This window comes from Prionailurus bengalensis, chromosome D3, assembly GCF_016509475.1.
Source record: "Prionailurus bengalensis isolate Pbe53 chromosome D3, Fcat_Pben_1.1_paternal_pri, whole genome shotgun sequence".
Lineage (NCBI taxonomy): Eukaryota > Metazoa > Chordata > Mammalia > Carnivora > Felidae > Prionailurus > Prionailurus bengalensis.
Window position 1 is genome coordinate 10,528,049 of NC_057356.1, and position 26,599 is coordinate 10,554,647.

At 54.9% G+C, this 26,599-nt stretch overlaps 1 protein-coding gene across 1 annotated transcript in view; it reads left to right on the top strand.

Annotated features, from left to right (window-relative positions):
* OAS3 (2'-5'-oligoadenylate synthetase 3) overlaps positions 1–26,599 on the top strand; it is a 44,119-nt gene that overhangs the window by 8,420 nt on the left and 9,100 nt on the right. Inside the window, exons 6-22 of the mRNA XM_043559165.1 lie at positions 354–698; positions 1,801–2,083; positions 2,408–2,583; positions 3,397–3,647; positions 4,063–4,207; positions 4,902–5,075; positions 6,396–6,681; positions 7,713–7,888; positions 8,205–8,443; positions 9,199–9,346; positions 10,033–10,113; positions 15,556–15,756; positions 17,062–17,332; positions 20,320–20,498; positions 21,517–21,752; positions 22,654–22,795; positions 24,298–24,471. Coding sequence (XP_043415100.1) covers positions 354–698; positions 1,801–2,083; positions 2,408–2,583; positions 3,397–3,647; positions 4,063–4,207; positions 4,902–5,075; positions 6,396–6,681; positions 7,713–7,888; positions 8,205–8,443; positions 9,199–9,346; positions 10,033–10,113; positions 15,556–15,756; positions 17,062–17,332; positions 20,320–20,498; positions 21,517–21,752; positions 22,654–22,795; positions 24,298–24,471 — 3,507 coding nt within the window. The remainder of the gene's footprint in view (positions 1–353; positions 699–1,800; positions 2,084–2,407; positions 2,584–3,396; positions 3,648–4,062; positions 4,208–4,901; positions 5,076–6,395; positions 6,682–7,712; positions 7,889–8,204; positions 8,444–9,198; positions 9,347–10,032; positions 10,114–15,555; positions 15,757–17,061; positions 17,333–20,319; positions 20,499–21,516; positions 21,753–22,653; positions 22,796–24,297; positions 24,472–26,599) is intronic.

Genomic DNA, 26,599 nt, shown 5'->3' on the forward strand with positions numbered 1-26,599 from the left:
CTGTGTGCTGGGGCCCTGGGGTGTGGGCCAGGCTTGAAAAGTGGGGGCTGCAGACATGTAACACAACCTGATCACCAAGCTGAGCCTGCTTGGAGGAACCTTTCCGGTGGCGTTGTTATCATCTGCTTACCTCGCTGTGTCCGCCCGGCACCGGGGACCTTTTTATAATTTATCCCGTCTGGAAGGGCGCCTCTATCTAATCTGCACGAAGGCGCCTTAGGGGCTAGCGGTGACCCTCTCGCTTTCTCTCTCTGAGTCTCAGTCACCCTGACCGTACAATGGGAGGGGGCTGGCGAGAGAAGGGATGGAGAAGCCTCTTCGCTTGTAAGACAGCTCCTTCAACAAACTTCCAGGGCCTTCCACGTTCTGGGTGCTCAGGTTTGGACCACCCCATCCAGCGAGACTCTGCCCAGAGGGCCCCGGAGGAGAGCAGCAGTCTCGACGCCGTGGACCCAAGTGCAGGGAGCAGGCAGCCCTCACGCCCAGCTCCTGGCCCCTCAGGGACAGCCAGCACCACCCCCTGTACTCTGGGGACGGCCTTGGATCTGTCTCGCATCAGCACCAAGGACCTGGACCGCTTCATCCAGGACCACCTGAAACCGAACCCCCAGTTCCAGAAGCAGGTCAACAAGGCCATCGATGTCATCTTGCATTGCCTCTGCGAGAAGCGTTTCTACAGGGCGTCCACAGTCAGCAAGGTAAGTCGGTGGGTGGGGACACCGATGGGACCCTCCTGGGGCACCACAGCGAGGAGGGGGAGGAGCCACAGCGCGGCTGAGGGCGGGCAGGGCAAGTGGGCATCCGTGGAGGGGTAGCTTGCTGGCCGGAGGTGTGTATCTAAGTACCAGCTTTTTGGGGGGATCTTTTTTAATGATAGTTTTTTTAAACCGCTAACAGAGCACGTCTCCTCTCTGCTCAAAACCCTCCCCGGGTTCACAGAGCACAGTGGCTTCGAGGCCCATAGAATCTGGCCCTGGTCTTTCTCGGAACTTCACTTACTCCACACTGGCCTCCTGGCTGCTTCTTGAACTCACCGGCCAGAGTCCACACTGGCTGGTTTCTCTTTCTGCAATCCCTCACCACCCCACCCCCCCGCCCCATCCACTTGGCTTCCCCCACTCTCCTTTAAGTCTAGGGTCCCAACCCTCTAGAGTCTCACGGAGGCCTGATTGCTCAGTTCACAACTGCAACCTCCCTTCCACAGCCCCACCCCATCCCCTTACTGCCTTATTTGCCTGCACACAGCCCTTAGCGCTTCTGGGAGCTGTTGTTTGCTGACTGTCCCTCCCTCCTCTCCCCCTGCTAGAATGTAAGTTCCAGGAGAACAGGTAACTTTTATGTACTCCCATACCTTGCCGCATGTGAGTGCCCAATAAACGGATGGATGGATGGAAGCAGGCCAGCAGAGCACATCCACAGGCCCCATTTGGCCCCGGGACCTCAACGTGCCATGTGTGGTCCAGATGGGCAGTCAATAGGTGCTGCGGATATTCGGCTAAAATCATTAATCCCTGCCCCCTTCACCGCACCCCCCGTTTTCTGTTGCTACATGTTGGTCTGACTTTGCGCAGGCCCCGAGGGTCAGAAGGCAGGTGCAGGCGGACATAATCTGACTCTGCCAGGCTTCTCAGAGTCAGAGGTCACGGGGCTTGTGCAGCCCGCCTCTGTCACGGTGTCCCCAGACCCGACACCAGCGACAGAGTAGTGTTGGGACTGCAGTGGGGGTACAGCAGGTGGGGTCATAGTCTGACTCCTGAGCTCAGGGACAGTCACGGGTCTCAGATGGCCCATCCTCTGCAGGGGGGCTCATTTGGCCGGGGCACAGACCTGAGGGGCTACGGTGATGCCGAACTCGTCATCTTCCTCAACTGCTTCGAGGACTACGGGGACCAAAGGGCCCGCCGCCTGGAGATCCTTGATGAGATGCGGGCACAGTTGGAATCCTGGTGGCAAGACCCAGTCCCCGGCCTGAGCCTCCGTTTTCCTGAGCAGACCGTGCCCGAGGCTTTACAGCTCCAGCTGGTGTCCCGGGCCCCAGGAAGCTGGATGGACGTGAGCCTGCTGCCCGTCTTTGATGCCGTGGGTGAGGGCTGCCTCCAGCCTGTGCCCTGGAGACCACTTCTCTCGCCCGCTATGCTACACAGCTTGCCTAGGGTCGAGATCACCCACCTTGCGGAGTTATTGGGTGGATGAGCGAAAATTACTGAAAAGCACCCAGCACGTATTTGGTGCTTAAAAAAAAAAAAGTTCTGATTGCTATTCCATGTCGTAGACTGTGTATTATGGGTTGCAGTGCTATGCTATGTAATTAACGTTAAAATATTAACAAAGGCTGGGGAGTGGCTGGGTGGGGACATGCTGCTGTCTTCGTTAGAGCTAGGCACTCAGAGTACTTCACATTTCGCAGGGCAGCTCGGTGCGGGCGCCAGACCTGAGCCCCAGATCTACTCCCGCCTCCTCGACAGCGGCTGCCAGGGGGGCGAGCACGTGGCCTGCTTCGCAGAGCTGAGGAGGAACTTCGTGAACACTCGGCCACCCAAGCTGAAGAACCTGATCCTGCTCGTGAAGCACTGGTATTACCAGGTGAGGCCTCCATACCCGCCTCCCTCCTCCCAGGAAGTAGCTGCTGTCATGGCAACGGCCTCAGCCAATCAGCGCCTCCCCCAGGCAGCCGTCTCCCTTCCTTCACTTCTTATTGGCCATCCCAAGTAGAAGGTCCACCTCCTCCATCCTCCATTTCCGGTACAGACCGGAAGTCCCTGGCTGAAAGAAAATCTTTCTCCGTCAAGCTCCCAATGCCCGTTTCTTGTAGTTGGGGTTCACTATCCACCTCTAGCTCATCTGTTTCCCTTCACTCCCCACGCTGCTAATGGGTTCCCTGTTCTTGCCCACCCCCAAGCCCTAGCTTATGCTGTTCCACCATCACTGTCTTGTGTGCAAAGTGTACTAAATAAACCCCGAGCTTCCTCCAGACCTCCCTCACCAAAAACACTCATGTGAATGCACTCGCATTCGTGTACTCATTCAACAAACATCTACTGAGCACCCACTGCCACTAACGTCACGATTGTGCCAGATGTTGGGATACCAAGCTGAATATATCGCAGCCCCCATTCCTGTACAACCGTCCCGTACACCCTTGATGGAGAGACTCTGGGCAAAGATCAAGTCTGAGATCCTTAGCCTCGCTGTGTGACCTTGGACAAGTCACTACCCACGTCCGTTCCCAGACCTCTGTGTGTCCACCTGGGAAATAAAAAGGGTTTCATTTTGTCCCGTAAAATGCAAAGGGCTTTATTTTTATATTCCCCTCCCTCTCCAAGTACATAGGGCCATGCTTGGCACATCTTGGGTGCTCAACTCCACTCATTCTTTGATTGGCCTTGGGTGACCTAGGTCGCAGCTCGGAACAGAGGACGGCAGCCAGCCTGTGCCTCCCTGCCCCCAGTCTATGCCCTGGAGCTCCTGACCATCTTCGCCTGGGAGCAGGGCTGCAGGAATGATTCTTTCAACACGGCTGAAGGCCTCAAGACGGTTCTAGGGCTCGTCCAGCAGCACCAGCAGCTTTGTGTCTACTGGACGGTCAACTACAGCTTTGAGGACCCAGCTATCAGAACATACCTTCTTGGCCAGCTTCAGAAACCCAGGTGCAGACCCATGATGCACTGCATCATCCTTTCTCCTCCCCCCTACCCCCCCCCCCCCGGAGTCACTGCATCCAGGAGGGATCCAGGCTGGGATCTGGGTGCCCCAACCCACTCCTCGCTCTGGACTCTTTGCTGAAGAAGCATGGACACAGGGAGCCCCCAAAGAAGCCAGAGCCAGGTTCATTAACACAATAAAATATCATTTCTGAAATGAAGGGCTCACCCAATACCTGACTGAGGCAGCCAGGTGGGAAGCCTACTGTGCTTGGGACAGACTGGGCCAGCCCTAAGGTCCTGACACTCTTCTCCTTCTCCCCAGCCCCCACACCCTTTCCCGGTCCCTCCCACCCCCCTGCTCTTCACTGATTCCCACCTTCCCCACCTGCCTGCCCATCCACTCTGCCCCCCCCCCCAGGCCCCTGCTCCTGGATCCTGCTGACCCCACCTGGAATGTGGGCCAGGGCAGCTGGGAGCTGTTGGCCCAAGAAGCAGCAGCCCTGGAGACACAGGCCTGCCTTAGGAATAGACAGGGGATGTCTGTGCAGCCCTGGGATGTGATGGTAAGAGGGGTCCAGACTCCCTTTCCCTGCCGGTGCGCGCATTCCCCAGCTGCCAGGAGTGTGTGTTTCTGCCAGCTTACAGCTGAGACATTTGCTGTTCTGTCCCAGCCAGCGCTTCAGTGACACGGGGGACAAAAAGCCCACCCTCGTTTTTTTAAGGCGAGACCGGCTCTGTGATGCAATTCCGAGTCCAGAGTTCCCCGTGGGATCGAGAGAAAGCTTTCTCGAGCTGGAGCCTTGCTTAGCTCCTCCTCCTGCTTCCCTCACTCCCCTTTTCCTGCAAGCACTGCCCCCCGTCAATCCATGCACGAGAACCCCCATCGCAGGCTCTGCTTCTAGGGGACCCCCGCTTAAGGCGATAGCCAGCCCCCGAAGGGATATGAGTTTATTGCCCTTGCTTTTGTCAGCCGGCTCTCGTAACCAGGGCTTGATACTCACGACAATCCAGTGAGGCACGGGCGTTGTTATTGCCACCATTTAAAGATGGTGAAACCAAGGCTGCGTGTTGGCGGTGGAACCAGAACGTGAACTCGGGTCCTTCCGATGCTCCCACACAGACCTGCCAACCAGCTGAGAAAGAAAAGGGCTGTGGGAGGTAGCGGGAGCCTCATCCTCATAGACTGGCAAGAGGCGGGGCCTGCGCGCTCCTAGGGAATCCTGGCTCGAGCCGGCGCTACCTGGATTCTTTCTGTAGCCTGCTCTCCTTTACCAAACACCAGCTGGGGACCTTGACAAGTTCATCGGTGAATTTCTCCAGCCCAGCCGCCAGTTCTTGGCTCAGGTGAACAAGGCCGTCAACGCCATCTGCTCATTCCTGAGGGAAAACTGCTTCCGGAATTCCCCCATCAAAGTGCTCAAGGTGGTCAAGGTAAGTCCCCAGAGGGCCGTGGGCAAGGACGGCCCTGAAGGCTGGGGATCTCTCCCAGGCCAGGGCCAGGCCTGACCCACCTCTGTGGTCCTTACAACAATCGGCACAAGGCCAAACACAGAAGGGAAACCAGAACGCCGTCCTTGTAGGTGGGTGGCGGCGGGAGGGCTCAGAGGTGTCCGACAAGTCTCTTCTGGCCGCTTGTGACAGCCAACTCAAAAGGAGGAACGAAGGGAGTATGTTGGCTGATGTAAATGGAAAGCCCTGGAGTAGATCTGCCATCAGGTACAGCTAGATCCAGGAGCCCATGCGGGGTCACCAGGACTCAGCTTTTCATCCCAGCTCTTGGCTCTGCTGTCTTCTGTTTCGGACAAGCCCTTTCCATGTGATGGTTCTTAGCATCTCTAAGCTTCCAGAAAGGGGGATTCTTTTTTCTCAAAATTCAAATAAGTCTTGGAATTGAGTCTTATTGTCCTGACTCGGGTTATGTACCCCTCCCCAAACTCATCACTGGGGCTAGGGAGACACCATGCTCTGACCGGCCAAGCCTGGTTCATATTATTGAGTCAGTCCCACGTGGACCTGAATTGTGGGGGAGGAGCGATTCCCCCAAAGAAAACCAGGGTGCTGGTCATCGAAGTAGAAGGGATGCTGGGGGTGTATAAAAAGCCACATTATCCACTGCACCAGATACAACCTGGGTCCACAACTGAAGTCACAAGTGAGACCCAGGTTAGCTCTGGAAGATTATCAGCATAGAATCCGCCAATGAAAAGTCCCAGGCCTGACGATTTGCTGTGTGGCCCCAGGCAAATACCTTCCCCTCTCTGATCCTTACCTTCTTTACCCATAACACTTAAAGATGATAACCTGGCTCACTGGTTGTCAACCGGGGCTTCACTTAGAATCACGAGGTGACTTTTTAAAATTGGACTGATGCCCTGTCCCCCTCCCAGGCCAATTAAATCACAGTCACCGGGGCATAGGAGCCATACGTACATCAGTTTTTAAAGCTCTCCTGTACAAGCAGGCTTGAGAACCACAGGTCAAAAAAATAAACAAATAAATCTCCCAAATCCCTCCCGGCCCCCAAACTTGATGGAATGAGAACGTTTGCATTTGTTGAAGGGTTTAAACTTAACATCTTGCACATTTCTTTTTCTTGCAACCATACTACGTCTTAACCGCATATTAAAGAGGTAAGACAGAGAGGTTAGGTGACTTGCCCAAGGTCACACAGCAAGTTCCTGACCCACAGGCTCCAGCAGGAGGACGTCGTGCAGTCCTGCAAGGGTCAAGCCGCCTCCGTGTCCTCCCCAGGGTGGCTCTTTAGCCAAAGGCACAGCTCTGCGAGGCCGCTCAGATGCTGATATAGTGGTGTTCCTCAGCTGCTTCAGCCAGTTCACCGAACAAGGGACCAAGCGGGCTGAGATCATCTCAGAGATCCGAGCCCAGCTGGAGGCATGTCAGCAGGAGATGCAGTTCGAGGTGAAGTTCGAGATCCCCAAGTGGGAGAATCCCCGCGTTTTGAGCTTCTCTCTGATGTCCCAGACGATGCTGGATCAGAGCGTGGACTTTGACGTGCTGCCAGCCTTTAACGCCTTAGGTGAGGTACCCAAGCATACTCCTGAGAAGGGGAGAAGCAGAGGCAGGGCTGCCAGGGACAGCAGTCGAGGTTGTGCACTGCACAACCAGACCACACATGTTCACAGGGCAGGCATTGTACACATGTGTGTTTCTCACCACTTTCCTGCGAGGTGTCTGGAGAAAAGGACACGTTTTTCCAATTCATACAACAGTTCTATGCGATCTAACAGTGGCCCTGGGCTGGGCCCTAGTCTCAGCATGACAGATGACCTTGAGCAAGGGAATTCCCTGCCTTGAGCCGCAGTGTCTTCCCCTGACACTGTATTCGAGTGTCTCCGTGCACTCCCAGCCTCGAGGATTTGTGTGCTGCCTTCTCCACCTTCCACAGACCCGGAGGATCCGTTCGTTCAACACACGCAGCGAGTATGTGTCCAGCATTCTCCGTGGCACCAAGGGTACATCCCTGCACAAAACAAACACAAATCCTTTCCATCTATTCAGTTCTGAGCTTGCACTGGAAAGTTCGCAGAGCGAGGACGTCCCGTGTATTGGAATGTACTTGGCTCCTGAGGTTTGGGAATCGAGTAACAAGGGAGGGACTCATCCAGAAATGTGTCTGAGTCTACACAGTTCCTCAGTTCGGAAAGCAGGAACGCTTGAATGTCAAGGAGTGCCTTTAAGGGCGGTGATACGGTCCTGTTCCTTACAGGAGGCTCTAAGACCGAGGCTCTGCCTTTGTTGGAGAGGGCTGAACGAGTGTCCAGGAGCCGCTAAAGATGTGTCAGCTCCCAGTTGAGACTTCTTGCTGACAGCCAACCGGAGGGGTTGAAAGGGGGCAGGAAGGGCCGTGAGATTCTCGCCGGGGATCTAAGGCTGGGTCACGCCACGTCTGTGTTCTGTCTAAGATCCCCTGTGCCCCCTCCCCGCCGCCGTGGGTCCAGACCCCCGGCGAGGGAGGTGCCCAAGTAGGAGATCCTGGAAGGCCTGTCTCAGTTGGCCCCAGGGGGGTTCTGGGAAACGAGCCGACGGTGGCCTCCTCCCTGTCTCCAGGCCAGCTGAGCTCCGGCAGGAGGCCCACGTCTCAAGTCTACGTCGACCTCATCCACAGCTATAACAACGCGGGCGAGTACTCCACCTGTTTCACGGAGCTGCAGAGGGACTTCATCGTCTCTCGCCCCACCAAGCTGAAGAGTCTGATCCGATTGGTCAAGCACTGGTACCGGCAGGTTCGGCCCGAGGACGGGGCCATCCCCCCGCCCCCGCCCGGGCCCCGGAGCGCTGTCCTGGGAGGAGGCGGGGCACGACCCTGGGTTGGCCGAGCGGCCGGAGAGAGATTTCGTAGCTGTGGGACCTTGGTTTGCTTATCGGTGAACTGGGGCTGGTGTCGCCACATTGCAGCATTTGAGGGCACAGTGTGTGGCCGGGCATCTGACGCATGGAAGTGCCCGGGAAAGGTTTGGGGTGGTCTTGCCAGCTCTGGAAGGGTCCCTCCTGTGCCTCTTCGTTGCCAGTGTGAACCCACACCTTCCCTTTATTCCCCAGTGCAACAAGATGCCCAAGGGGAAAGGCTCCCTGCCCCCCCAGCACGGGCTAGAGCTCCTGACGGTGCATGCCTGGGAGCAGGGCGGCCGGGACCCCCAGTTCAACATGGCGCAAGGCTTCCGCACCGTCCTGGAGCTGGTCAGCCGGTACCGTGAGCTCTGTGTCTACTGGACCGTCAACTATGACAACCGAGACAAGACTGTCAGGGACTTCCTGAGCCAGCAGCTTCAGAAGCCCAGGTTCTGGCCCACCCTCAGTGTTGCAGTGTCTCAGATCTGGGGCCCCTCGCCCTTCCCGCTTCCGCAGGGCACAGAGCAGGGACAGCAAACTCCTCTTCCTGGAACGGAGCTCCTTTCTAACAGGGACAACCTTAGCACCTGAGGGACGGGCACTCCGCTTCCTGGTCCCCTGGTGGCCAGGTGAAATGTAAGACTCCAAGTCAAGTTTGAATTTCAGAAAAAGAATGAGTGACTTTTTAGTATGTGTGTGCCCCACGCGGTCCTTGGGACATACTGACGGTTTTCCAGAGCTCAAATGTCACTGGGCATCCTCTGTTTATATTTGTTAAATGCGCCAACCCTACCTGGGAACCCACCAGGTAACAGGAGCAGGTCTGCTTCTTTGGGATTTTGCCTCCCTCTGAAATGGTGCAAAGATAACAGAGACGCTTGCACAAATCCACGATGCATCTCCAGTCAGTGGGTGATGGCAACTTACAACAATGTGTTGAAAAAGACTCTGACGTGGTGACATCTGCCACAGATGTAGGAAGGGAGAGTGGTCCCGAGATTAATTAACAATGCCCGCTACATGCTGAAGGGGTAAGAGTGGCCCAGACGAACGTGGTGGTTGATTAGTAATGTCTGCCCGGGACACAGAAGGGAGAAGTGGCCCGTGCAGAGTGTTGGGTGATGGAGGAGAATAGTCCAACCGGTCCCACAGAAGGGCACCCAGATGTTGCCAGGGGTCGGACTGACCCTGATGGGAATTGCAGGCCCATCATCCTGGATCCAGCTGACCCGACGGGCAACCTGGGCCACAATGCCCGCTGGGACCTGCTGGCCGAGGAAGCTGTGGCCTGCATGTCTGCCCCGTGCTGCATGGGCAGGGACGGCACCCCCATCCAGCCATGGCCAGCGAAGGTAGGAGAGCTGTATGGCGCAGCAGGGCGCACCCTTCCCTGGGGACAGTGTGCTCGGGGGAGGGGCCTGACTCCTGCCAAAGGGGCCCCCGTGCCTCCACGTCCCGGCTGTCCCTTGGTCTCTGCTTCTCCAGGAAGGTTAGGACAAACCAACTTCTTCTGTCACCTTCCGCCAGGCTGCCGTGTGAAGGCCGGAATTTGTACCAGATGGAGGGATGGACGCCAGCCGTTGGCGTGGAGAGACTTCGGGTCACCTACCAGACGTGTGTGTGCGTGTGTGTGTGTGCTTGTGAGAGACAGAGAGACCTCGATTCAGTGAATCTACTCCTCCTGTGTCCAGCCTCCCGACTCCTATCCCTGCCTTCCCACTCTCTGCCCTCCTCCTGCTCTGCGTACCCAGCCCAGCCGAGTTTTATCAAATACCCCCTTGCATCAGACAGGTACTGGCCACCACAAGGCTTCCCTGCTCCCCTGCCTCCTGCGGCCGCGCACCAGACTCGGTGGGCTGGCAGCGGCCTGTCGCCGCCATGACTCCACTCTCAGCCAGCCACTGTCGCGTACCACACTGCGTCCCGCCCCTGCCGAGAACGTCCTCCTCCTTCCTGCCTTCTCTGCCCATCCGCGCCGGTTCACATCTTCCACTGAGGCCCATCCCTGTCCGCCCAGTGGCCTCTCCTCCTTCCCCAGCCCAGCGGCTTTCGCCGAGATGGCAGTCTTCGTGCCATTTGTCAGCCACAGGCCATTGGCAGCGGCCGCCTGGAGTCCTGGGTTCTGGAGGATTCTAAAGAACGGATGCATACCTGGGAAGAGTGATGTAATCAACTAGTGATGTCTGCCATGGATGCGGTAGGGGAACGTGTCTGGCCCCAAGGCAGGAATATGGGCTCACAGGCTAACGGTGTTATTGAGGAGCTCTCTGAGCTCAGCCACCGGCAGGAAGAGCCTGCCCGGATGGGCCGGTCTTGAGTGCCACAGACGGAAGGCGTGGGGACGTGTGTACCATGCAGTCCCTCTCATGGGACCCCTGACTGAATGCCTTTTCGCTGGAGCCTTGTTTTCTACCTCCTTCGCACATCTTGAGACCACGGCCTGTTTGCCTTCTTGAATTTTTTTCTGGGCTCCTGTCTTCTCTCCTGATGTGCTGGAACATCGCCGGTGGGATTCTCCATCCCAGAGCGAGCCAGTGCCCAAACAACAGTGCTCGGCCTGCTTCCCTCCGCCCTCCAGGGCAAATCCACCGTGTGATGTGCAGGCGGGGCTCCTGCCCTCCAGGCCGACAGCTCTGTCCCTCTTAGTCAAGGCTCAGCACAGACAACAGGAAGTAGTCCAGGAATCGTTAGCAGGAAGGGATCCCATCCAAAGTCCCTGGACAGTCGGGAGGAGCGGAAGGCAAGGACCGTGGTGGGACTGGTGGTCTCAAGGTTAGACCCCCGTGGCTGAATCAGAGGTCAGGAAGCTGCCCCTGCCTGTCACCAGGCCACTGCCTCACACCCACCTAGCCGGGGCCGGGCCCGGGATATGGGCTCCAGCAGCCACGGGTGTCGCTCGGGACTTGCCAGCCACCAGCTCTTCAGGAAGATGCCTTCTGTCTCCCTCCTGGAGCACAGTCGAAATTACAGCCAGAAGTCTGGCGACAGGGCCATCGGAAGCGAATGGTTCACCTCCCCACTCCTTACAGCGCAGGGAAGGAGGGATGCCCAGCGCTGACCGCCCGCGTCCGGGTCGGCATCCCCAGCAGATGCGCTGTGAACTGTGAATGTCTGTTGGGTGGGTGAGGGGGTGGGCCGTCCCAGAGGGAGGACCAGGAGGAGACAGAGGGGAAGGAGCCACCAGGCATCCCCTCCCTGCCCCCCCGAGTGTCTCAGATGGCCTGACTCTCCGTGGCCCACTGCTGGGTACTGCCGCTCGGGCGCTGAGTCCGTTCGGGCTCCTGTAACGAAGCATCAACAACGGCAGTGTATTTCCGGCAGCTCTGGAGGCTGGAAGTCAGCACGGTCGGGTTCTGGGAAGAGCCCCTTCCAGGCTGCAAACCTCTTGTGTCCTCACATGGCAGAGAGCCGGCCAGCTCTCCGGACTCTTCTAACAAGGGCACTGATCCCATTCGTGGGGGCCCCCCCTCGAGACCTCACCACCTCCCACAGACCGCCACCTTCTCATACCATCCCATCGGGATTGGGGTTTCAACATAGGGACCGGGGGGGACATACACCATGGCGGGGAGGCAGACCGGGGGTGGGGAAGAGCCTTCCCCTGTCCATGCCATTCTTAGAAAGTGCCAGAGAGCAGGCCCTCTGCTCCGCCTGGGGCCACAGCGGCCGAGGCTCGGGGGCGGAGCCCCCGGATTCCGGGGCCGCGTGGGTGCCCCCCTTCCCTGTGCCACTCGCTCTGGCAGCTGGACTGCTACTGAGGGCACGCGGTGTTGATAAAGCCTTCTTAAACTCACTTCACTGACTGTGAAGCCGGGGCTGGGGTTCGCAGGACCCCAAGGTACACCTTTTGCGTTGGTGAGGTTCCAGGGGCTCAGAGCTGACACCGGTGGGCAACAGAGACCCGTCCCACCACGTGTCCAGCAGCAGGTGGGGACCTGGCCTGGGCGTGGCAAGCTGGTGGTTCTTGGTCCAGGTGGGGCCAGCAGCAGGGTCTCAATTCGATAACTCCCATCGTCATGACGTGGACTCTATGCGCCCCACGCCCCCCAAAATGGCTCTTGAATTAGGATAATTGTGAGATGGTGAGAAATGGGGTAGCTCCAGTAGGTTGGAGGTGAGAAGGACCTGTCACCTGGTCCGGGCTGACCTGAGTGGGGGGGGGGGGGGGGCGCAGATTTATTCTATTCTGGCTCCTGAGTCCTTGACAATGGCCACTCTGGTATTGGCCTCATAGCCCCGCTGTCCCGTTTGAGGGCTTCCTGATCTAGCCACACCCTTAGATTGGTGGCGATTTTAAGTTGATTTCGTACATGTAGTGACCCTAAGGATGTAAGGGTTAAATTGTGGTGTAGGGCTAACCTACAGCTTGAGAAAGAACAGCTTTGTTTTGACCTGAAGGTTAAGAGAGAGCAGCCTTGCTTTACTCTTGTAAATCAGGCCTCACCAGTTAAGGGAACAAAAGTTCAAAGAAAAGTCGCATCAGAGGCAGGGTCAAGGAGATCCACTGGACTTCACGGCAGAAAGTCTAGAATAATCACCCCATCCGGGAACTGTTTCCACCTCATCTGGGAACTATTTCTTTGTTCTGTTCCCAGGTGACGATAAAACGACGTGGTCGGCTATAAAAACTCTGTACCCCGCCTGTTCGAGGCCACACTCTGATCAAAAGTGTTGGTCCCGATCGGTCGGCCTCGCCTCTCGTTGCAAGAAACCTTGTGGGGACTGTCACTGGGGCCCGTCGCGTTCTGTTTCAGGAGTCGTGTGGATGCAACAAGGATAACCACAAAAATGTCCACATGCACTTTTCTCTGGAAGAGACAAATTGATACTAAAGTCCTATGGACACACACGTGTGCAAGAAAAGCTTGGAAAATGCAGAAAAAAAGAGCTCGGAGGAGGGTTTAGCCCCAACCAACATTAGAACTTACTAGGATGGGACGCCTGGCTGGCGCAGTCAGTTAAGCATCTGACTTCAGCTCCGGTCATGACCTCACAGGTTCCTGAGTTCCAGCCCTGCTGGGCTGTCGGCTGTCTGTCGCAATGAGCCCGCTTCTGAGCCTCTGTCCCCCTCTCTCTCTGCCCCTCCCCCACTGTCATGCTCTCAGAAATAAACATGAAACAAACAAACAAACTTACTAGGAAACCACAGCCTAAGGGGATGAAAATAACAAAAAGCTAAATGTGATCAGTCAGCAATTAAAAGCTAAACCGAGAGCCAAGGGGCCTCCTGGGTAACACCCAAAGGGGTTCCATCTCCTGGAGGCAGAGGAAGATGAGGACCCAGTCAAGAAATGGGCCCCATCCAATGTAGGAGTCCAAAGAAAGTAGGGGGGGGGGGGGGCGGGCTATATTTTCAATTTAACTTAACTTTTTAAAGTTGAAAATATGAGATATAATTCACATGCCATGAATTATAACTTTTAAAGTGTATAATTCAGGGGCGTCTGGGTGGCTCAGTTGGTTAAGTGTCCAACTTCGGCTCAGGTCAGGATCTCACGGTTCATGGGTTCAAGCCCCGCATCGGGCTCTGTGCTGACAGCTCGGAGCCTGGAGCCTGCTTTGGATTCTGTGTCTCCCTCTCTCTCTGCCCCTCCCCGCTCATGCTCTGTCTTTCAAGATAAATAAACGTTAAAAAAAAATTTAAAAATCTGAATATAAGAATCTACTCATTATATGTGCTATAAGAAATGATAGCATTATATCAATGTGAAAATTCTAAATCACGTTATTGCTCTGTTTATGTAACAAGACATCCGTGTTCTTAGAGGATACATATTGGAGTATTTAAGAGGAAAGGGGTCTGGGTGATTAGGTCATGTCCACGTAGGATCATCAGTTCTAACAAATGCTCCAGTCTTGGAGGCAGGGGTGGGGGAGGGGAATGTTGCTAGTGGGGGAGGCTGTGCATGGGAGGGCAGGGGGTATCTGGGAAATCTCTGGGCTTTTTGCTTAATTCTGCTTTAAAATATAAAGTCTATTTAAAAAAAAAAAAGGAGTAAAGGGGACTAATGTCTTCAACATGACCTCAAATGGCAATACCGTGCTAATTATACGATGGGATGCCCATGCAGAGAATAAAGAACCAATGTGGTAAAATACTCTGGGGGAAGGGTATGGGGATTCCTTTGTATTCATCTCGCACATTTTCTCCGAGTTATTGCAAATGCAAAGTGTTCCGAGTTATTGCAAAATGCAATGTTTTTAAAACAATCATAAAGCAGGGACTTTGGAATCAGGTCATTCGGAGGTAGAACCTATCCAGACAAACTACGAGCTGTGTGAACCTTCCCACTGAGCCTTCGTGTTCTCATCTAGAGAAGGAGCCTTCTGACCCCTGGGCAGCCTACCTCGAGATGTGGTAGGAACAGTCATAAGGACGAGGAAAGACCCTTATGGGGCAGGTGTAGTAGTTAAGATTCTCCAGAGAAACAGAACCCATGGATAGATAGATCCAAGTAGGGAATTGGCTCATGCTATTTGTGGAGGCTAGCAGGTCCAAAGTCTGTAGGGTAAGCTGAGAGGCTGGAGACCCAGAAAAAAAAGTTGACATTGGAGCTTGAGTCTGAAGGCCATCTGCTGGTGGTATTCTTTCTTCCTAAGGAAAGGTCGGCCTTTTTTCCTATTAAGACCTTCAACTGGTTGGATGAGGCCCACCCATGCTAGGAAGAGTATTCTGCTTTATTGAAAGTCTACTAAAAAAAAAAAAAAAGCCTTCACAGAAAGATCTAGAATAACATTTGACCGAATATCTGTGTACCATGGCCCAGCCAGGTTGACCTACGAAGCTAATCATCACAGCAGAGAAGGGCCCCGTTCTTTCCCCATCTCAGGGACTTTTTTTTTTTTTTTTTTTTTTGCCTTCTGTATTATTTATTATTGCTAGACAGAGGCAGCCAGTGGGAGCCCTCTGGGGTTTTCATTTTGCACAGCTCTGGACGGAGTTGCGCGTCTGTCTTCCCCCTGGCCTGTGCACTCCTGGGCCGGTGTCCCATCCTTGCTCGGCCGGGGAGGTACCTGCTGAGGACCTACAGGTATCCACATGCATATGCCTGCTGAACACGCTGGCACGTGTATGTGCCCAGTGGTAGAGCTAAAACCTGACTCTGGCTCAGCCCTTGCCTTGCTGTGTGTCCCTGAGCAAATAAATCCCCTCTCTGGGTCTCTTTCTCCTGGCTGCCCTCGTTGACTCTGACTTCCCAGGCCATGGAGATAACAGCTTCTCAAACATCATTTGCCAAGTGTCTGCCCATTCTAACACGAACCCTACCGGAGAGGTACCGTTGTCATCGCCATTTCACAGGTGGGGAAACTGAGGCACAAATAGGGCAGACGACGTAGCACGTATCAGTCTGCCTGTTTGACCACAGGGTTGCCTCCCGAGGAGCCGGCTGGCCGACGTCCACGCTGCGGGGGTGGGCAGAAATCTGGATTGAGGAAGTCAGCTGGAAACTCACCCTGTGAGTTTCGGTTTCTAGACTCTCTTCCTGTGATTTGCCGTTTCCTGGCTCTGGGCAAGCGAGTGGCGCATTCTCCTCTCTGCTGATCTGAGATCTACGGTTAGCAGCCGGCAGGAGCGGCAGGAGCGATGGGCATCTGGGGGTCGCATCTGTACTCCGTGCAGCCGGAGAAGCTGGAGGAGTTGATTCAGAACTCCCTGAGGCCCTATGGAGAATGTCAGAAGCAGATCGATGACACGGTGAACGCCATCTGTGCCTTCCTGGAGGAAACCAGGCAGCTCCCCCAAGTGATATGTGTGGCTAAAGTGAGTGGAAGGCTGGGGTCAGGGCTTCTGGGAGCCAGGAGGTGCCGTGGCCACCGGAAGGAAGAGAGACGTGGGGCTGAGCACCTTCTGGGCGACAGGCCTTGGGTGAGGCTGGCTTCGCCTTGTCCTCTGCGCCCTCGAGTGGGTGATGGATATGGTGTGGAGCCTAGGGGCACAGCTTTACGGTCCAGCTCTGCCTTTACTCCTGTGCGCCCCGCAGCAGGTTGCTTAACCTCTCTGTTTCAGTCTCTGAATCTGTAAAATGGGAGAGGAATAATACGCACCTCAAACCGCAATGAGGCTTAAGTATATAATGTTCTTAGTACAGGGTCTGGTACATAGTTGGTGGCCAATAAATGAGCTGTGATTACCCACTGTTATTGTTTCTATCCTCCCCATGTTACAGAGGAGTAAACTGAGGCCGGTTGAGTTCGGTAAAACTACCCGAAGGTGGCTCTGTGGTTTCTCAAGGGCAACAGGGGGCGTCTCTCAGCGGGTAGAAATGTTTGGTGCTGTGGGCGTAAATCCCAGGGCTGAGGCTGGAGATTCCGGACCTCTGGGGAGGAAAAGGTGCTGGGAAGGTGCTGGGACCCTAGGGTGGGAGGGAGTTAGAGATCCCCCAGCAACCTCCTCACGCTCACTAGCCCTGGAGCCCCGCTTCTCTTCAGTCACAGGGATTTCTGGCCTCTGCCTTATGCATGCCCAACAGCCCCAGCAGGAAAGATACCTGGACACTCGGTGTCCTTTCGCCCTGGCCCAGATGAGGAAACTGAGGCACGAGGAAGTTATTTACCAGCTGGAGGCAAAGCTGGACTTTAAGCCCAGATAGTGATGGGCTGAGTGCCCAGTCCGGTGGATTGCCACAAACAACATAACCTGTGTAACCTACACCTACCCCCCGACCCTCCTCTGTATCAGGTTGCCTGATATAAATGAAATCACGCATGGTGAGGCTTTAGCGTGTGGCTTCTTTGACCCATCCTGCTTACAAAATTGATGTTGTATGTAGGCATGTGTTTATCATTTCGTTGCTGAACAGTATTCCAAGGTGCGAATACATCACATTTGTTCATTCTGTCGTCAATGGCCGTTTGAATGGCCTCCAGTCAGAGGCTCGTGTGAAATGTGCTGCCGTGAGCATCCTATTCAGGTCTTCGGGTGGTCAGATGGTGGCCAGCCACTCAATTTTAGGACTACGGTGACATTCGTGACTTTTGCTTGATTGGAGAAGTGTTATCGCCTACGGGGGCGCCCTGTGACGCCAAAGGGTCCAGATTCTCACGTCTGCTTCTCCATCGTTGACAGGGTGGCTCCTATGGCAGGAAAACGGTGTTGAGGGGCAACTCCGATGGTACGATTGTCATCTTTGTGAGTGACCTTGAGCGGTTTCAGGATCAGAAAAAAAGCCAAGATGAAATCCTCAGCAAGATCTGGCAGGGGCTGAAAACCTGTCAGCTCACAATGAAGCTGGAGGCCAGAATGGAGATCCGGAAGCTCCATGGTAGGCTCATCTTCCAGCTGTCCACCAAATGGCAGAGCATCACTTTTGAGGTGCTCCCTGCTTACAACGCTCTGGGTGAGTGCTCCTGGGTGTGGAGGGCACTGGTCGGGAGGGGTGTGTTGAGAAAGCAAAGCCAAAGAAAGGGGTGGCAGACAGCCATGTGGGTCCTCTAGGCTGGGGATGAGATAGATATCACTGGTATGCTCCAAAGTGGGGGACCACATACCTTCAAGAGAGGAGGTCCCTCCTGCCCTAGGCTTCCTCTCTTCTCTAGAACGTCTCCCCCGCCCCCATCTCCTAATTGAGTTTGGAGAGAATGTCCTAGACTCTAGAATCTAGAGCAGAGTTTCTCAAACTGTGACAAGCACACAAATCAGCAGGGAACCTTGTGAAAAATGGTTCAGGAGATTGGGGCAGGACCCAGGATTCTGTATTTCTAACCAGGGCCATGCTGCTGGTCTGCACAACCATGCTTGGGGATTTGGGTGGAGTAAATGTTTGTTGGTTAGAGGAGAGGACGGGGCAAACATCTGGGAAAAGTTCAGCTGGGGCAGCATTTGGAGTCTGCTTTCTGACCAGGTCAACATCAAGGCAAAGGCAACTGGTTGGATGAATGGATGGTTGGTTGGTTGGTTGGTTGGTTGGATGGATGGATGGGTGAATAGATGTACAGGCATATGGATGGATGGATGGATGAATGGATGAACAGATGGATGGACGGATGGACGGATGATAGATTGGATGGATGGATGGATGAACAGATGGACGGACGGATGATAGATTGGATGGATGGATGGATGGATGAACAGATGGATGGACGGATGGACGGATGATAGATTGGATGGATGGATGGATGGATGGGTGAATAGATGTACAGGCATATGGACAGATGGACAGACCGATGGATGGATGATAGATGGGATGGATGGATGGATGGATAGATGGATAGATGTACAGACAGATGGACGGATGGATGGACAGATGGACAAATGGATGGATGATAGATTGGATGGATGAATGGAAGGAATGACGGGAAAGAAGGAAGGAAAGAAAAAGCTCAGCATGGTTCCCACTGAGTCTCAAGCACAGGTACATATAATCACAAACTTAAATGCCACAGCTGAAATTAAACCCTCTTTAAGCAAATAGGAAAACTGAAGGAAAGGAATGCCCCAGGGACACACAGTCAGTTACCGACAGAACTAGAATAAACTCCCAGATCTTCTAAACCCCAAGCCAGGATGCTTTTAGGATGGACACACACACACACACACACACACACGCTTCGGTGACTCATATTCACAGAAAGGCAACCAAGTTAGAGAAAAATATTTGGAAGGTAGGCAGCTCTCAGTTCCTATCCAGGTCCCACCCCTTACCCATTTTTGCCAACTATAAGATCAGACTAGAAGTGGCTAGTTTACGGGGCCTTTATAGGATGGCAAGAGTTGAGAGGACGTGCCTACCTCAAACAAGGGCTGCAGTCGTGAAGAGACCCAGTGTAACTCAGAATTCTTAGGAAATCCTCTGCTCTCCTCTTGTTCAGAGCATGGTGGCTGGGGACTGGGCCAGAGCGCCCTCTGCTGGGTTCACCCCAACCTGCAAGGATGGTGTGAAAACGAGAAATACGCTCTTCCTTGCATGTGGTATCCAGAGGCTGCCACCAGATGGCGCTAGACTTACATCTTGCAAACCGAGATCCTTTTGGGAAAGGAAACCATGATTGCTTTCTGAGAAAAGTAACTTAGGGGTGAATTCTTAAATTCCTTTCTTTGCTAAATAGTTGCCCAACTAACGTGGCCTGTTCTCCACACCAGCTCCAGGCCAACTTCCACTGCTGTCCGGCTCCACTTGCTGTCTCCCCAGGGTTTCAAACCCAAAGGCGAACTCTTCCTCTTATGTGACTTCTTAGTGTTTGCGTTTCCTCACCTGTTAAGTTAGTGGTTAATCGCGCCACCCACGTGGACTTTTGTGGCCCTGGCCTATTTCCCGCTACCTGAAAGGGCTTAAACTGTGTCTGGCATAGAGTAGGCGCTCAGCGAGTGTTAGCTACATTGTTGCCATCATCGAGGAGCGTAGAATGCTCTCTCCCTTGACCTCCTCGGGTGCCAAGAGCCCCGAACCATGTGTGGCTAAAAGTAGGAAGTCAGTAACTGTCAGGGCGAATGAAAGGAACAAGCTGGCTACTGGCTCCCTTTGTTCACGTGTTTGTAAAAAGTGCTTGTAAACAGTAGGGCTCGATGTAGCAAGAGTGGAGACCCTGAGGAAATCCTGGGACCTACTGACATGCCCCTCCCACTGCATTTCCGTCCTCACCCCACACCAAGTGGTTCTCAAACTTCAGCGGGTGTCAGAATCACCTGAAACTTAGTTAAAAACAAAACACACACACACACACAAAAACCAGAGTCCCCAGCTGTCTCTACTGCAGACCTCCCGCAGAGCTAATTGGGGCTCGAGAGACCCGTATTCGTTGACTCGGGAGGCTCCTGGGCCCTATTCCAGAGAAGCTGGGCAGCAGAATTCCTGCTGGTTTGAGAGCCACTCTCTGGCATCATGGGATCTGCTTCTGAGGGGAGTGTGCCTGCCTGTTGGCCTCTGACCCCAGCCTCCAGTAGCCTGCCTTCACCTCGCCTGCCTCCTCAGAGTCCCCGCACGCTTGACTCTCTGAAACAGAACATTCCCTGGCTGGGCTCAACAGCGGAGTATATTGTCTGCGATACAGGAACCCTCTTTTCTTCCAGGTGAATGCCAGCCGCTCCAAGAGCATTTGTTAAAGAAGCCGTCGTTCCCCGCTAGTTTGGAATTCTCCCTTCCTCATTTATAACCGTGCTTTCGATCCCCCTGTTTCTGCTGACCTTGTCTTGGGCCAGCGGTTTTCACGACCGTGAATGCTAGACCACGTTTTGTTACCTAGCGAGGCAAGCCGCCCCTCACCTTTTGGGGGGAATACACCAGTTCCCTTACAGATGAGGCGACGGACGTGTGCTGTCGAGGCACGACAGACCCCCCGCTGTTGGCTCCCCAAACACCGGAAGGTCTGTGCTTCTCTGTCGCTCCAGGCTTAAGTGAGAAGCCCAGCCCCCAGATCTACCGAGAGCTCAAAAGAGCCCTGGATGTGACAAAAGCCCTCCCCGGCGAATTCTCCGTCTGCTTCACGGAACTCCAGCAGAAGTTTTTTCACAACCGTCCCAGCAAACTGACAGACTTGATCCTCTTGGTAAAGTACTGGTACCAACAGGTAACTTTCCAATTACGTCATCTACTGCCGGCATCCGTTTCCTTTCAAGCGAGAGCACTCAGGTCCAGCGAAGGAGGACCCCCAGGTATACAGCCCACTGCGTCTTTATGTCCCCGTAAGCAGCATCCAGATCGACATAGGACGCGTTCCCTGCGTCCCAGCAGCCGCTTGAAGCCCTCTCCCGGTGAATGCCCCCCCCCCCCCCCCCGCCACGGCCACCGTCCTGACGTCCGTCCCCACAAATCAGTTCGGCTCTTTTTTGAGCTTGATATCAATGGAATGGCACCACAGGCGCTCTGTGTCTGCCACTTTGGGGCCGACGTGATGCCCGAGACGTTCGTCTCCGCGGTTGCCTATACTCGTGCTCGCTCGCCGTCTCGTGGGATTCTGTTCTCTTGGTCCACCGCGCTTGTATCCGCCCTGCTAGTGGGCGTTTGGGCCGCGTCCACATCGGGGCTATTGCGAATCAGGTTGCCACGGATGGTCCCTCGCACGTCTTTTCGTGAGTTTCAGCACTCATTTCTGTTGAATAAATACACAGGGTATGAGCTATATGGATACGTATGTGTAGATAGATACACGTACACACGACGTATTTTTAGATGTACGTGTGTATATAATAAACACATACGTAGGCTATATTATATATTATTACATAGTATATAAAACACATAGCATTACATAAGTATATCATATGCAATACGTAACGTTATATAATATTAAATACATATGTAATAACGTATACATTTCACTTTAGTAAGTATGGCCAACGTGAGTTTTCCCAAATGGCTGTACCTAATGACACCCCCATCGGCAACGTATGACAGCTTGAGGTGTCCCTTATCCTTGCCAGGACGTGACACTGTCACTCCGCCACATTTTAGGCATGGTGTCATGTTCGTCACCGGGAGGGGGGGGATGGCGACTTCCCATAGACGTCCGACTCCTTGATTTCGGGCCCCCGGCATGGGGGGCCTGGATCCCCAGATGAGCCACTGCCCCCTCTCTTCTCCCACAGTGCCAGGCAAAGCTGAAAGGGTCACCCCCGCTGCCCATGTATGCTCTGGAGTTGCTGACAGTCTATGCCTGGGAACAGGGGTGCGGAGCAGAAAACTTTGACATCGTGGAAGGCCTCAGGACCGTCCTGGGGCTAATCAAACAGCAGGAGCAGCTGTGTGTCTACTGGATGGTCAACTACAACTTTGAGAATGAGACGGTCCGGAACATTCTGCTGAGCCAGCTCCGGTCATCAAGGTACCAAACGTGCCTCCACCCTCTCTCTCTACCCGTTGCTCTGCACGTCAGGCTGTGCCCTTTAGAGTGAGGGCTCAGCCCCATTCTTCCCAGCGGGGTCTGTCCAAAAGGGGGAGCCTGACCAATGTTTTTTCGCATTCCAAACCATCGTCCTATTTTGTCTTGTCCCCAAAACACTCAAGAGGGGGTTCCCGTATAGAAGGAAGGGACTAACCACTTTATTATGTTATTTTTTTTTAATTTTTTTTTTCAACGTTTATTTATTTTTGGGACAGAGAGAGACAGAGCATGAACGGGGGAGGGGCAGAGAGAGAGGGAGACACAGAATCGGAAACAGGCTCCAGGCTCTGAGCCATCAGCCCAGAGCCCGAGGAGGGGCTCGAACTCACGGACCACGAGATCGTGACCTGGCCGAAGTCGGACGCTTAACCGACTGCGCCACCCAGGCGCCCCTATTATGTTATTTTTTAAAGTTTATTTGTTTATTGAGAGACGGTGTGTGTGTGTGGGCATGAGCAGGGGAGGGGCAGAGAGAGGGAGAGAGAGAATCCCAAGCAGGCTCCCTCGCTGCCGGCACAGAGCCCAACACGGGGCTCGATCTCACGAACCGTGAGATCGATCGTGACCTGAGCTGAAGTTGAGAGTCGGACGCTTAACGGACTGAGCCGCCCAGGCTCCCCCGTTTTACTATGTTATTCGTAGAACATCTCTGCCAAGCAGAGACGGCAGGAGCTGAGGGTCGAAACTCTCAGACGAAGCACCTCAGGAAATGAGAGGAAGCTTGAATACTTGAGTCCAGGTTCCCGGACGCCCCGTCCAGGCCTCGTTCCCCAACACGGGTTTCTTCTTCCGCGTGCGGCCCAACTGATTTTTTTTTTTTTTCATCTAACGGAATTCCTAGGCCGGTCATCTTGGACCCAGCCGACCCGACCAACAACGTGGGCAAAGATAAGGCGTGCTGGCAAATGCTGCAGCAGGAAGCTCACATCTGGTTGTCATGTCTCAGCCCGAACGAGCCACCTGGGCCGTCGTGGAATGTTCTGGTGAGGGGGCTTCGCAAAGGCAGCTCGCGTCGTGCTGCAGGGAGGGCGGCCCGACACCCAGACTGGAGTCGGACCCCGAGAGCACCGCATGTGGATGTCCTCGTGCTGCTGTGGCAAAGGGGCTTACAGCGGCAGAAATTCATTCTCTCACAGATCTGGAGGCTAGAAGTCCAAGGTCAAGGTGGGGGCAGGGCTGTGCTCCCTCCGAAGGCTCCAGAGGAGGGTCCTTCCTTGCCTCTTCCAGCTCCTGGTGGCTGCTGGTGCTCCTGGGCCTGTGGCCCTGTGCCTCCCGTCCCCACCTTCATTTTCACACGGCCTCCTCTGCTGTGTCTTCACAGCCTGTCTCTGCGTCTCCCTCCTTGTCTTCTTCTTTTTTCTTTGATGTTTATTCACTTTTGAGAGAGACAGAGACAGAGCGCGAGCCAGGGAGGGGCAGAGAGAGACACAGACACAGAATCCAAAGCAGGCTCCGGGCTCCGAGCGGTCAGCACAGAGCCCGACGCGGGGCTCGAACTCACGAACCCGAGCCGAAGTCAGATGCTTAACCAACTGAGCCCCCCTGGGCCCCCCTGCAGGTTAGAGATCTCAATCGATGGCTGCAGGCGAGAGAGCAGGTGGTTAGGTCGTTTAGGACGTAAAGAAAGGAGCGGAGCCCCAGGCAGATATACGGCAGCCGTCCCTGCAGAAACTGGAGAGCTGGTCAAGCGGCCGACTGTGGAGCAGACACAATGGCTTCCCCTCCCATCCCCCAAAGGGAAGCACATCTACCAACAGGGGATGCCCCTGCGCTCTCAGAGCTCGTCGGAGAAGGACAGTCCAACGAGAACGTTGTCAGTCTAGGCCACGGAATCCACTCGGTTTTCTGGGGGTCACGGGGTGCCCGTGAGGCCGGATAGAGGCCAACCAAATTCCACGTTTCACAGACGCGGGACTGATTGACATCCAAAGTCCGGTGGGCATGAATCTACCACTCCGTTTGGCTCAGGAAGTGGAGAGCCAACTGAGCAAGGAAGTGGGATATAAGTGAGATTCCCAAATTCCAGGGCCCCTGGACAGGAAGGACCCCGCGGACGGGATCCAGAAGGGATGTCGTACGGCCACTCCTTGTCCCGACGTTCACCGGACTCTGGTCTTTGCTCTCTGACCTCGATTTTCCCGGCTTCCTAAAACAGCTTTTAAAAAACTATCCCCCCCTCCCGGCTTTTATTCTGAAAACTTTCAAACGTATAGAAAGTTGCAGAAATGGTTCAGGGAACCCCTGTCTATGTAGACGCCCAAATGTTTAACTTTCTACCCCTTTAGCTACGTCCCAGTGGTCCCCATCATCGGTGTCGTATTTGTTGTTTCCACCGAGCCCTCTGAGTTTGCTGCCAGAGAAGAACGTGCTCTTAGCTCACCGCACGCAGCTCCCGGGGGGCTGGGGGCTGGCTGCCACCCCAAACTCTCCAGAACGTTCTTGGGGTGTGTGGATGCAAGCGCTGAGCGTTCTTCCCCCTTCCCAGCCAGCGCCACTGTATGCGACACCGGGCCACCTTCTGGATAAGTTCATCAAGGACTTTCTCCAGCCCGACAGAAATTTCCTGGGCCAGATTGCGACAGCTGTTGACATCATCTGTAGATTCCTTCAAAAAAATTGCTTTCCACATTCAGCTACAAGAGTTCAGAAAACTGTCAAGGTGAGTACTGGCCTCTTTCCCACGGGGTCTGACCGGCAGGGAGCGAAGCGGTTCCCGGAGCCCGGCAGGCCTGCCCTGCCAGCGGCTGGAGGGCAAGGGACGCGGGGAGGCGAGCCGGGGAGGTGGGCACCTAGGACCCTGGCTGTCAGTAGGGGGCGCCCGTGCGCTGCGTGCGTCATTAACAGCACGCCGTTGGACTTCCTGGGCCGCCCCTGCTCTTGGGTACCTGCCCCTCTCCGGCCCCTGCCTCCCCATCACCTTCTCCGTGGGTCTCCTCTTCTGTCACGTTCTCACCTTCCCAGCACAGGGGCTACAATTCAAACCCCGGCAGGCCCCAAACTCCATATACGCTGAACCAAAGAGTGACCTCTTTCTTGCCTTGACCACGGGAGTCTGATTCATCCTGTCATCTGAGCTAGAGATTCAGCAGACTGGGTCGTTCTTGTCCATGGCTCGAAGGCCACGGGCTAACACGCTTCCCTCCGTCTGTGCGCCAGCGACCAGATAACCAACCGAGCCACCCAGGCGCCCCCGTCCCACCCGAAGGGAGCGGGGAAGCGCCCATACGCTGCCAGACAGACCTGGGTGCTTGCTGCCCCGAGACAGGTCCAATATCCCATAAGCCAAACGTGGAGTCAGATGTCTCACAGAGGCTCATCGGGGTGAAAACAGGCCGAGTTCATGGGCAACGTTAGAATTGTCAAGGCCTGTTCTTCCCTTCCTTCCCGAGATCCCCATTAACACAATGGTAGAAAGTAAGAAAAGGTACGATGGCACATTGAAGGAGAAGAAAATAGGAGGGCGCCTGGGTGGCTCGGTCGGTTAAGCGTCTGACTTCAGCCAGGTCACGATCTCATGGTTTGTGAGTGCGAGCCCCGCGTCAGGCTCTGGGCTGACGGCTCGGAGCCTGCAGCCTGCTTCAGATTCTGTGTCTATCCCTCTCTCTGCCCCTCCCCTGCACGCACTCTGTCTCTCTGTCTCCCTGTCTCTCAAAAATAAACTTTAAAAAAGAAGAAGAGAGAACCACGGGCACACAGGAAGGTGCTTTCTTTCTTCCTGAAGTTGGTTGCGAGCTGGGAAGTGTTGTCTGCTGGGTGACAGGGAAGGAAGGTGTCACCTGGAGAAGGTGAGGAGGGGGCTGTGACCCGGGAGAGGCCGGCCAAGGCCAACACCTGCAGACCAGCTGCGTGAATGAAGCAGGCTCGAGCATCTGATACGGGAAAGCGAACACCCTCCCCTCACCTCTAACCCGCTGCCGAGCATTTACTAATCGTGGGTAAAACAAACGTTTTCCCTGCAAATGTCGGGTGAACTTTCCGGGGCAACCAGGGCAGCAAGTGTGGAGGTTGGTTCTCCGTGAGGCAGCTGGCTTCTCTCCAACTCGCCCTCAAAGACGCCGATAAGCTAAAGAGCTGTGCCTACAGGCTGAGCCCCTCCAAATAGACAGGCTGAGCCGGCATACTGCCTAGGCTGCCTCGTGCAGGGGTGGCCAAACCAGGGCCAGGGAGCTAAAAAATGAACTGGCAGTTTTACAGAGTTGTTAGAGTAGAAAGGGAAGGAGGAAGAGGAGGAGGGGGAGGGAGGGAGGGAGAAGGAGTGAGGAGGGAGGAGGAGGAAGGGAGAGGAGGGAGGGGGGAAGGGGGAGGAAGAAAAAGAGGAAAGAGGAGGAAGGAGGGAGGAAGAGGAGGAGGGAGGGGAGGAGGAAGAGGAGGAGGGAGGAGGAGGGAGGAGGAGGAAGGGAGAGGAGGGAGGGGGGAAGGAGGAGGAAGAAAAAGAGGAGGGAGAAGGGGGAGGAGGAAGGAGGGAGGAAGAAGAGGAGGGAGGGGAGGAGGAAGAGGAGGAGGAGGGAGGAGGAGGAAGGGGGGGAAGGAGGAGGAAGAAAAAGAGGAGGGAGGAGGAGGAGGAAAGAGGGAGGAAGAAGAGGAGGGAGGGGAGGAGGAAGAGGAGGAGGAGGGAGGAGGAGGAAGGGAGAGGAGGGAGGGGGAAGGAGGAGGAAGAAAAAGAGGAGGAAGGAGGGACGAAGAGGAGGAGGGAGGGGAGGAGGAAGAGGAGGAGGAGGGAGGAGGAAGTGGAGAAGCCTGTGTGGCAGGGACATACATACCCCACACTTAACTATCTGACCCCGTAC